Source organism: Drosophila bipectinata, chromosome 3R, assembly GCF_030179905.1.
Source record: "Drosophila bipectinata strain 14024-0381.07 chromosome 3R, DbipHiC1v2, whole genome shotgun sequence".
Classification (NCBI taxonomy): domain Eukaryota; kingdom Metazoa; phylum Arthropoda; class Insecta; order Diptera; family Drosophilidae; genus Drosophila; species Drosophila bipectinata.
The window spans coordinates 5,865,642-5,875,739 of record NC_091739.1 but is presented as its reverse complement, the minus strand read 5'-3'; the positions used below and the strand labels follow the sequence as shown (position 1 = coordinate 5,875,739).

At 44.9% G+C, this 10,098-nt stretch overlaps 4 protein-coding genes across 4 annotated transcripts; 2 read left to right on the top strand and 2 right to left on the bottom strand.

The window, feature by feature from the left end:
- The first annotated feature begins 1,288 nt into the window (after positions 1-1,288).
- Positions 1,289-2,685, top strand: mora (CHORD-like protein). Its single transcript, XM_017249753.3, has 4 exons — positions 1,289-1,448; positions 1,517-2,082; positions 2,141-2,335; positions 2,392-2,685. Exons 1-4 carry the CDS (start codon positions 1,388-1,390, stop codon positions 2,650-2,652), a joined length of 1,083 nt encoding a protein of 360 aa, XP_017105242.3. The 5' UTR covers positions 1,289-1,387; the 3' UTR covers positions 2,653-2,685.
- Positions 2,650-3,615, bottom strand: LOC108131031 (RWD domain-containing protein 1). The gene is made up of 2 exons (XM_017249754.3): positions 3,455-3,615; positions 2,650-3,401 (listed from the first exon to the last, which is right to left on the bottom strand). The coding sequence occupies exons 1-2, from the start codon at positions 3,528-3,530 to the stop codon at positions 2,737-2,739; spliced, it is 741 nt and encodes a 246-aa protein (XP_017105243.1). The 5' UTR covers positions 3,531-3,615; the 3' UTR covers positions 2,650-2,736.
- A 76-nt stretch (positions 3,616-3,691) lies between these two features.
- Positions 3,692-5,886, top strand: LOC108131029 (proline-, glutamic acid- and leucine-rich protein 1). Its single transcript, XM_017249751.3, has one exon. The coding sequence runs from the start codon at positions 3,754-3,756 to the stop codon at positions 5,884-5,886; it is 2,133 nt and encodes a 710-aa protein (XP_017105240.2). The 5' UTR covers positions 3,692-3,753.
- SMC6 (Structural maintenance of chromosomes 6) lies at positions 5,855-10,063 on the bottom strand. The gene is made up of 8 exons (XM_017249750.3): positions 9,574-10,063; positions 8,245-9,514; positions 7,789-8,188; positions 7,266-7,728; positions 6,596-7,207; positions 6,319-6,537; positions 6,133-6,263; positions 5,855-6,070 (listed from the first exon to the last, which is right to left on the bottom strand). The coding sequence occupies exons 1-8, from the start codon at positions 9,814-9,816 to the stop codon at positions 6,049-6,051; spliced, it is 3,360 nt and encodes a 1,119-aa protein (XP_017105239.2). The 5' UTR covers positions 9,817-10,063; the 3' UTR covers positions 5,855-6,048.
- Between the last annotated feature and the right edge of the window lie 35 nt (positions 10,064-10,098).

Here is a 10,098-nt window from a genome sequence, read left to right as displayed (position 1 = left end):
AATTACGTATACGCCCGGGCGGCCACAGCAAAAGACAAAGTCAGGCCGCGCGGTGTTAATTTCCACTGACACTGGCGATGTTGCGCCCAGAGTGTCCGCTGAGCGTTATATTTATTTATTTATTTATTTGTATTTGCGATTGTCAAAACTGCAGCACTGCTCCAAGCCTCCATAAAAAAATAAAACTCTAAAAAAAGGTTTACAATTCTCGTTTGGTTTCACAACAATGGGCCACGGATCATTAGCAATGGCATGATTCACAGACACACAAAAAAAATGTGGTCCATGCGCGGGAAGTGGGCGGGTATTGGCGCTGAGTTTGTCATAATTTTATTTTCGTTTCAGGAACAGCGCCGGACCCAAAGTGTTGATAACCTTGTTGACCACAAGAATTTCCAACGCGACTGCCGCTGCAATTTGCCGACGACTGCAAGTTCAATTTATGCTCCGACCCCGCAGGCAATAAATGAAAATGAAACCAGGCGGCAGTCACATACAAGCAAACATGCATGTTTCTAAGTGAATTCACGTGACAAATAAACAATCAGGCGAGGCGGAGACATTACCTGGGGGTCCCAGGAACCAGTTACCACAGACTCCCACATTCTCTTCAGTTCAGTTCCACCGTTTCCAGTGCTCCAATCCCGTGCAAAAATCACGTAGCCCAAACGTTGCCGGCTGACCTTCAGGTGATCAGGCAAATAATGGTTTTTAGTTCAATTCCGTCTTGCAATTAGCAAATTCTCTAAAGCTCCGCAAGAGCGGCGAAACAGTGGCAGCAATTAACATAATTCCAAATTTACTATCACTTTTAATTGCTCTGCATTTGTCGACTGTTGGCCTTTCCAAACCCAAACCCAAACCCAGACCCCAACCAGCGATGAGCGATTACCGCAAAAGCTATTATTTGTCACATGTTCCATGGCATTAGCGGTCGCAGGTTTCTTAAAAGTATTATAAAACTTAAGTTTATGTTCTCAAAATAAGAGTTTTGACCGTGACATGGTACGTGGACAATATTGAAAATTAAAACAAAAGTATTAATTAAATATATCTCAAAATCAATAAGAAATTAATATGATTAGAGCATAATTAAGCGATTAATTTGTAAACTACATTTTTAAGAACTAAAATGTTTAGTCAAATTGCTTCAATATAAAGTTCACTAACATGTGGCGCCAAACCATAATTTTGAATTTATCGTAAGTATGCGAGTATTTACGATATAAAGAAAAACAACCGCAAACCTTTAAAGTTTAAACAGCTGATTGACAGTATGACCGTATTACACTTCCCCGTATGTAACACTGTTAGGCGAATGTTCCAGATCCCAGCGGGTGTTTTATAAACAAAGTGATCTTTAATTTACAAAACATAACTTAACATCATGCAACAATGCTACAACAGAGGCTGTGGCCAGCTCTTCGATCCGGCGACCAATAACGATGGTAAGTAAATCGACTTCCAATTGAAAGCACATGTGTTCTCAATAAATTCCCCCTCACATCCCGCGCAGAGTCTTGCCGGCACCATCCGGGTGAGCCGTTCTTCCACGACGCCTACAAGGGATGGTCCTGCTGCAACAAAAAGTCTGTTGACTTCACCGAGTTCCTTAACATCAAAGGCTGCACTCTGGCCAAGCACTCCAACGTTAAGCCACCGGAACCGGAAAAACCCGCCAAGGACGAGTCGGACAAAGACGAGGTCATCGAGGTACGAGCTCCCACCAGGGAATCGCTTCCCAGGCCACCGATCGAAACCCCGCTTACAGTGATTCAGTCAACGGTGGCACCCGCTCTGAAAGATGCTATTGATGCTCTTAAAATCAAAGCCCCGTCTGCACCAGTAGCTGAAAAGGCCAGTGACTCTATCGAAGTGGGCACGAGCTGCAAGAACAATGGGTGCACTTACTCATTTACCGGAACTAGCATCGATTTTGGCGAGTGTACCCACCATCCGGGAGTGCCCATCTTTCACGAGGGCATGAAGTTCTGGTCGTGCTGCCAGAAACGAACCTCGGACTTTGCCCAGTTTATGGCGCAAAAGGGCTGCGTCTATGGACAGCACAAGTGGGTCAAGGACGTAAGCATAATTTTTGTTATGGAAAAAAAAACCAAACTTATTCTTGTGGCTCTTTCAGAATGAGGATAAGAGGGTTGTTCAGTGTCGGTACGATTGGCACCAGACCGCCACAAACGTTGTGGTAGCTATTTACGCCAAAAAATACCACTACGCCCAGAGTCTGGTGGAAATAAATCCTATTCGACTGCATGTCAATTTAGTCTTCCCAGAGCAAGAAAATGCCAGGTTCGACCTAGACCTGGAACTTCGCGGGGTGAGTCCTAAGTTAATCTTATAAAGCAATTAATTATCTTACGTTTCCCTTAATAGATTGTGGATGTGAAGAAGGCCAGCGCGCACATGTATGGCACCAAGGTTGAGATTACCTTGCCAAAACTGGAACCAGGCTCATGGTCGAAACTCAATTTTCCCCGTGATACCCTACCTGCGGCTAAGAAGACTCTTGCTGCAGAAAAGCCAAAAGAAGAGGAGAGCGACGAAGACTTCGATCTGGACGACATAAACCCTATCGCAAGCCATGGTCTCAAGCTGTCCGATTTGAGCTTGCAAAACCCAAACAAGTTAGACTAATAAAAGAGTTTGCATTTAATGTTATGTACAATACACGATAATGCCTTGAAGAAACAACTTTATTTAACCCAATCCAATGGAGATTCAGTCATCATCATCGTCTGCTCCAGGCACCCAATCTTCATCGTCATCATCATCATCATCCAAATCCAACTCGCCAATATCCTGAAACAGGGCCTCGTCGATTTTGACTTTCTCGATATTTTCTCCTGCCTCCAGAAGGAACTTAATGTCAGAGTCGTTGAGAGTGTTGTCGCACATGAACAGCTCACGCCCGGTGAGCTTCTTGGAGGAGTTGTTCTTTTCCCGCTTTGCTGCGATACCTGTGCTCTCCTCAAAGTCGATTTTCCACTTCATGAATGTCTCGACCGTGACACGGGTTCCCTCAAACTTCTTGCGCTCCTCCTCTTCGACTTCCTTCAGCTTCTTTACTCGTTGTTCCTCTTGTTGGTTCTTGTGCTCGTCCCAGCGCTCGTTGAGCCACTCCTGGGCGCTGCTCACCAGCGAAAAGACCATTTCCATGCCTAGGTTTTCCTCGATTGTCTGACGCAGATGCTCCAGCAGGCGTTCCTCGAAAGTGTCCTCGAAATTCTCAGGCTCCTCGATTTCCACCAGAGGAGCACCATCCGGGTAGGTTTCTGTGTATGTGAAGATCAGTTTGCAGGCTAGGCCATTATCGTTCTCCTCCGCATTGTATTCCTCTGTGGCGATGGGGATTTGGAATTTGTGGAATGGCTCCGTGGCGAGAACTACGGATGGTATTGTTTAGAAACGAATATTCAGTAATTTCGACAACTCTCACCTTCCATTTCGCCACAGTAGATGGAGTCCAAAGCTTCGACCTCATTGGTCTGGTCCTCTTTGTAGTTGCGGCTCATTTTGACAATATTAACAAATAAATAAAAATATATCAGATGCCGCCTCTTTGAGGTTACTAGGGAGGGAGGATGGCACGTTCAGACTGCATGAAAAAAAATCATCATGCAAGATGGTGATGCCACCTTTCTTAAGTATTATTACCATATCGCTAAATAAAAGTTTTATCACCACCAAGCACATGTTGCTTTGATAGGGAAAAACAAATTGCATTTAATAAATAAAATGGAAAAAATTCTGACTGCAACGCTTAAAAAAAGAGAGTCCCGAGGACTTGGATTTCGTCTCCTGATCTGCCACCTCAGCAAAAAGGACACAGAACTAGCCGATAAGACTGGAAACATTTGGTTGACGCTCACCTTTCAATCGTGCAACGCGACGGAGCTGAATTTGTATGGAGATTTGATTTTTTCAGGATTGGCGCTTCTCATAAAAAAGATACAACACGATTCCAACTTGTCCAAAACATTTACGTCCACCTACTTGGTAAAAGTATTTGACATTATCTCTCGGAAGGAAGTGTGCGATAACCAATCCTGCACACTAGCTGCTCTGAAGACTATCAAATTGTGCTTGGAGTTCTACCCCCGAACGATAAAATCTGGAAAAGTGCCCATCGAAAAATTCCTCTTGAATTCATTGGACAGCAACAACAAGGATGTTGTGTCAAAAGCTGGGGAATGCTGGCTTCTGTTGCAAAATGTTCGAGGTCCTTCTAATCAAGGCAACAACAACGATAAACTCATATGGCAGAACTACCAAACATCATTACTTAAAAATCTGAACACTGTCCTTAAAGAGAACTTTGCCCTGTCAAAGGACACTTTGGAAAGCTGTTCGTCGGGTCCGTTTCCAATCACGGTGGCAAAGGATCCCTTGGAGCGGACCTCCCAGAACTTTCGCCGATTCCTCAACCTGGTCGAGTTCCTGAAGATTGCGTTGCGAAAGCCCTTTGGAAACAAAAAGCTAATAAACACCCAGCAGATTCTGAGCTTTATAGGAAATGGGCTATCCGTGGATGGAGTCAAGAAAATAAACGCCCATATTGATAATGTTTGCTTTGGAATTTATTTGACGGAAGTGAAAATCAAGCTGCTGGAACTGCTGGAGACCCTCATAGATGTCTGCCATACGCACCTCAGGATGGACTTCCGGGTCATCTTAAATGTATTGCTGGATTCTCTTGAGAATACAAAAACTTTACTATCCACGGGAAATCGCTCACAATCCGACAAGGTGAGATCAGTTGTTTACCGAGTAATATCAAAATGGTGCGCCACTCTGCAGGAAGGAAGCCACTGTGAGATTATTTCAGAGACCCTGGTCAAGGAAATATTGGAAGATATTCGCCAAAGTCCCGACAAGCGGAAGAACCCAACTCAAGCACCAAAAAATCAGCAGAGTGGGACTATTTCTGCGCTAGAACTCCTTCAGGGGAATGAGGACAAGAAACTGCTTCTGGGTGAGGCCTTTAACTGCCTCCAAAAACTTCTATCTTCTTCTGGTCATTTGCTGAAGGTCTCTCTGCTGAAGGATGTGCACAGTTCTCTTTTGGGGATCTGTAGTCGCATGCATTCGGATCCAGTGAGGAAGCGACACCTGCCAGTCGTCTGGAATTGTCGCTTGGAAACCTACAAAGCATTCGTATTTCTACTCAAAGCACGAAACAACAACTGCCCACCACCCTCAGAGATATATCTATCCCTATTGTCGCAATCCATTGTCTTTGGAAACAACACTAAGCTTCGTCAGAGTTTCAAGGCCTTGGCCGAAGACCTAGAACCCTATCTTCATCCCCAAAAGATTAATATTAATTTCAAAAGGACTTTTGAACTCAAACATAGCATAGGTCTTGACCAAGAAAATAATTTACCAGAAAACAGCGAAACCTCCACACCCATTTTGGAACTGCTAGCTCCTCCAGAATCATCCAATGAAGAAATTCAATTGGCAAGTGAAGACACTCAAGTGGAAGAAACCTCCGAAGTAAACGAAGTTGACGCCACCCGCGATGAAGAAGAGCTTCCAGAAGATCAGGACGCTACCAGGGATTTGGAAACATCAGGAAATATTGAAAATGGAGACTCTGAAGCCCCTTCTGAAATTTTGGAAACCAAACCTAATGGAAACCTGGAGGAGGATATGGATTGCGAAAGTTACCAAGATGCTTTAGAACATTCTGAAAACATCAATTCTCCGCAAAATATAGGCAGCCCAGATAAGGAAGAACCAGTGGCCGAGACAACATCGCAGAGTCCTCAAAGGAAAGAGGAACAGACCCCCATGGACCTGGAACTGTTGGACGAAGATAGAATAATAGCTGAACTAGAGGCATCATTTGTCAATGAATTGAAATAAAATAATTTCGTCGATACAATACTACTATGCTCTTAGGTTAAAACAACAAAATATCTTAAACATCCTCGTTAAATGCCACTTCCTTGTTCTTGGTACATATTATTACGATATAATCTTGTGTCGTCCGGCAACAATCGGGTTGTAATAACAATTGTCCAAATACTAGCGCTCAGGGGCCTCCAATCTGGAAGAGAAATAAAATGAATTTATGATTTTCTTTAAAATAAAACAATATTTGGTTTTTACTTGTGAACTTTGATAAAGCTGCTCGCTTCCACCTCAGTGTCCTGAGGGGTTAGGAAACAATACTGACGGGTCTTGCACTCCATGCCTTCGCTTATCAGAATCTCGGTAATAAACTTTCGGTTTACTTCGTCCTTTAAATGAAAAACAAGTTAAAATAATGAAGGTTTTTAAAAAGGAATGACTCACTGTAAACACATCATATTCATCTAAAAAGTAGAATGGATGGTCTGAAGTGCTCCACAGTCCCTTCAGCAACGATACTGTGGTAAAGGAGCGTTCGCCCCCGGATAAACTCCTGGTGTTCGAAGTCTCGTTTCCACTTGGGGGAAACACATTTATTTGCCAGGTTTTTTGTTTGTCGTTAGTTTCAAAACTGACGTGGAACCTTCGTATAGCGAGTGCTTGCTAAAGGAAGAAACATAAGTTAATCTCGTCCAAATCCTCCAAGCCCCCAAGAACATACCTCAAATTGAAATTGTACCATTGTAAAATAATGGTGGCGCGATCTTTGGAATAGCTGCGCACGCTGGTGGTACGCCATGCGAAGCTTACTGAGAACCGAGTTTACAATTCCCAACTGCCGAACCTGAAGGCCTAGCTTGTCTCTAAGATGGCCCAGCTCGATTTCCACTTCCTCTATATTGTAGTTCAGTTGCTCCACTTGTCTGATCTTCGATTTGTAACGACTTATGTCTTCGCGTATTTGCTCCTCTGTATTCGTTGTGGCAACATACTCCCCAACTTTTTTAGCCTCTTCGGTCAACTTCTCCAGTTCGTCCGCCATGCTGCGCGTCTTATCGAGCAATTTCCTTTCCAGCTCCAAAGTCTTTTGCAGCTGTCTGCTGTTCGCCTCATAATGAAGATCAAGGCTCTGAATCTTTCCATTTATTTCCCGAGCTTCCGCCTCCAGAGTTTGAACTCTCCCATAGAACTCTTCCATGGCCTTTTGTTCATTGGATTCTGCAGTCTCGCATTGGCTCTTTTTTTCATTTATTTCGAGTAGCTTTGCCTTGAGCTCTCCAATTTCTTCGTTGCACTTTTGAATTCTTTCTCCACTATCACTTAGAGTTGTTTTCTTTTTAAAATTACAATTCATGAGTATTTTTTTCAATTTTAAAGAAACAAAAACTCACCAAACGATCATATTCCGGTAGCTCTTGGTAATCAAAGTTCTCCAACTCAATTTTCTTCTGCATCGCCATCTGATTCTTGGACTGCTGTTGACCAATTTGGGCGCTCCTCTTTGTAGCTTCAACTTGGGTGTTCTCGAGCATTGTCTTCTTTTGCACGAAATCGCTCTCCAGGGCCGCTTCCTTTTCCCGAAGGCCGCTCTGTTCCATTTGCAGCTGCCGGATGCGATCGTCGACGTTGACGTGAATGAAGCGGGCCGGATTAATGCGGGTCGAGTAGACGGCGTAGTTGGGCGACGGAATATACTCAAGGCCCAGGTTTGGAACCAGAACCTTTGTTAGGTTGGGAGGCACATTCTCTGTTTCCGACGTCAGAAACTCAGCAATCTCTTTGGATTCTGTCACGAGGATTGTCTCGATGCGATAAGTGTCGATGAGGAAGTTCATTACCACAGGATCGTCGCAGCTACAAGATACATATCATGTCTTAGAGATGTTGAACAGAACACTCAGTCATCCAACCTACCTTATTTCATCGATCAAAACCGTGGTGTTGGGCGTTGTTGGTCTCACCTTATGCCGGGATACGTTATACACCTGCTCTGTAAAGGCACTGGTGATTATATTAGGAACTATCCCGCCTGAGAACTTGTTCTGCAGCAAGGCTCGCAGGGACTGGCGGTCTCTATCCGAACCGACAATATAGGAACGTAGGCAGGAATAGAGCAGGTTCTCAATCAGGTCACGATACTTGGAGTTCGGCGCGCTTATATACTGTCCTAGAGGACCCCGTGGCATTCGGTGCATGTTGGCGCCCGAATATTGAGTGCGAAGCGCATACACCACTTGAATAGCTTGCTCGCCATAAACAGAAAGCTTGTTGGACTTGTTCCGGGAGAGCGAGTCGATTTCCCACTGCATATTTTCTGGAAGGGGGAAAGAATGTAAACAAAAATCCGAGGCTCATGAGAAAGTAACTCACGTTTCGTTTTCTGCAACTGAGCCCTCTCGTTCTTAACGGCCTCCAAGCTCTCATGGAAGGAGTTGGTTTTCCTCTTTATCTCCTGCTGCTCTTCGCGTAATCGCGCAATGATTGCCTCGCTCTCTGCCACTTGCAACTTCAGGGCCTCCATTGTCTTGGCATGTTCCTCCCGCTGCTCCTTCACCCGCGTGAAGTTGGCATGGTAGCTACCAATATGCTTCTTGCAGGCGTTGTACGTATGCTGCTCCTCCCGCAGCCTTCTCTCAGCGTTGCCGATCTGGGCTTTGATAGAAGCACTTTTTAATGCCATTTCCTGCACTGATCGCTTGGCGGCTTTGTACTTCTGGTCCTGCTCATTGTAAGCTTCCATTATCTCATTCTTTGTGACCTGTAAATCCTTGAGTTTCTGCGTAAGAACAGCCTGAGTGCTCTCCTTCTTGGATGTTTGGCTTTCAAGCTTAGCCTTTTTGTCCTCTATATGGCGTATCGATGTCTCCAAGGTATGAAGCTCTGTCTGAACGCGGGTCACCGCCAACCACGCCAACTTAGTCTGACTCTGTTCCAGATTAACCTTGACTACTTCCTTGTCCTTCAGGATGGTAAGTTTATCGGCTTCAGCTTCCACATCCTTCTCGATGAGCGTCTTATTTTTTACCATCTGTTCAAATTTATTCGTAAGGGTCTTACGCTGCTCGTGGCACTGGTTTAGACTGTCCGCACAAATATCCAATTGAGTTGCTTTCATCAGCAGTTTGTAATTCGACGCCGGCTCTAGATCTTTGAGGAACTCGCGCGCTGCTTCTTGATTCAGCACGAAGATGGGATTCTCTACATTGATGCCGAAGCAAAGAAGCACACGTCGGATCTCGGCAACTTTCTTGGAAACACTCTTGCCACGTGCGTCCAGAAGATCATAAGAAGAGGACGACTGCCGCAAGTGGCGCACCACGGTGAGATGGGGCCCGAAAAAGTCCGCCTTGAAGGGTCTCAGACCCGAATTGGACAGAGTTATGGAAATAGTGGCACTTGCCTCTCCGTTCTTAATTAGCTTCTGTATGCTGCTGGCCCGGCTCGTGGCTCGGGCGCTGCTGGTCAAGCCCAAGGCTAGGGCCGTGATGACTGCGCTCTTGCCGCTGCCATTATTACCGACCAAAAAGTTGATATTCGGACCGAATTCCACAAATAGATTCGAGTGGCACATAAAGTTCGTGAGGCGCATCGAAATAACTTTCCCACAACGATCGAAAGCATTTGGAACCGATAGCTCAGACTGTTGGAAAAAAGGAACACTTTAATGAATATAAACGATGTCTACTCAGTAATACACACCGTTAGATTAAAGCTGGTGGCACGTTGGGACATGCTTTGCCCTGAACTCCGGCTCTTCCATCCATGATCGTTTGGCGCCGAAGTTTCGAAACTATTATTTTTAGTCACCTCCGGATCAGACTCGTTTTCAGACCCAGGTACTTGCCTGCTTCGTTTTCGCCTCGGAGCCTCGCTAGGGCTATCGCTATCCGACCCCGATGAGTGCTTCCGGCGTACCCGACCACTTCTTCGACTCCGATCCATGGCGTTGTTTATCTTTCTTAAAAATGCGCGGGCGCTCCGTCAGTAGCCAATAAAAGTGAGGGCAGACACCCCATGCAAGGTAACTCCTGATTTTTTCAATTAGGCTTATTCAATCGAATATGGGATTACAAGCGTTGCAATCTTCAAGAGATAGTTAAATTCCGACGCAAATAAACAGATCTTAGAAATTCTGAAACGAACATTCGCTGAACTAGCGGAAGTGTGACCAGAGGGTTAGCGTTGAAGAGTTGCGAAAACGCGCCATTGAAGGAAATTACAGTA

Excerpts from the sequence above, each read along its gene's own strand:
- mora (XM_017249753.3), top strand. The coding sequence starts at position 1,388 with ATGCAACAATGCTACAACAGAGGCTGTGGCCAGCTCTTCGATCCGGCG. Across the intron at positions 1,449-1,516 it reads TCCGGCGACCAATAACGATG|AGTCTTGCCGGCACCATCCG; the intron begins GTAAGTAAATCG and ends CATCCCGCGCAG. Across the intron at positions 2,336-2,391 it reads TAGACCTGGAACTTCGCGGG|ATTGTGGATGTGAAGAAGGC; the intron begins GTGAGTCCTAAG and ends TTCCCTTAATAG.
- LOC108131031 (XM_017249754.3), bottom strand. The coding sequence starts at position 3,530 with ATGAGCCGCAACTACAAAGAGGACCAGACCAATGAGGTCGAAGCTTTG. Across the intron at positions 3,402-3,454 it reads CTACTGTGGCGAAATGGAAG|TTCTCGCCACGGAGCCATTC; the intron begins GTGAGAGTTGTC and ends TACCATCCGTAG.
- LOC108131029 (XM_017249751.3), top strand. The coding sequence starts at position 3,754 with ATGGAAAAAATTCTGACTGCAACGCTTAAAAAAAGAGAGTCCCGAGGA.
- SMC6 (XM_017249750.3), bottom strand. The coding sequence starts at position 9,816 with ATGGATCGGAGTCGAAGAAGTGGTCGGGTACGCCGGAAGCACTCATCG. Across the intron at positions 6,264-6,318 it reads ATGAATATGATGTGTTTACA|GACGAAGTAAACCGAAAGTT; the intron begins GTGAGTCATTCC and ends TTTCATTTAAAG. Across the intron at positions 6,071-6,132 it reads AGCTTTATCAAAGTTCACAA|ATTGGAGGCCCCTGAGCGCT; the intron begins GTAAAAACCAAA and ends TTTCTCTTCCAG.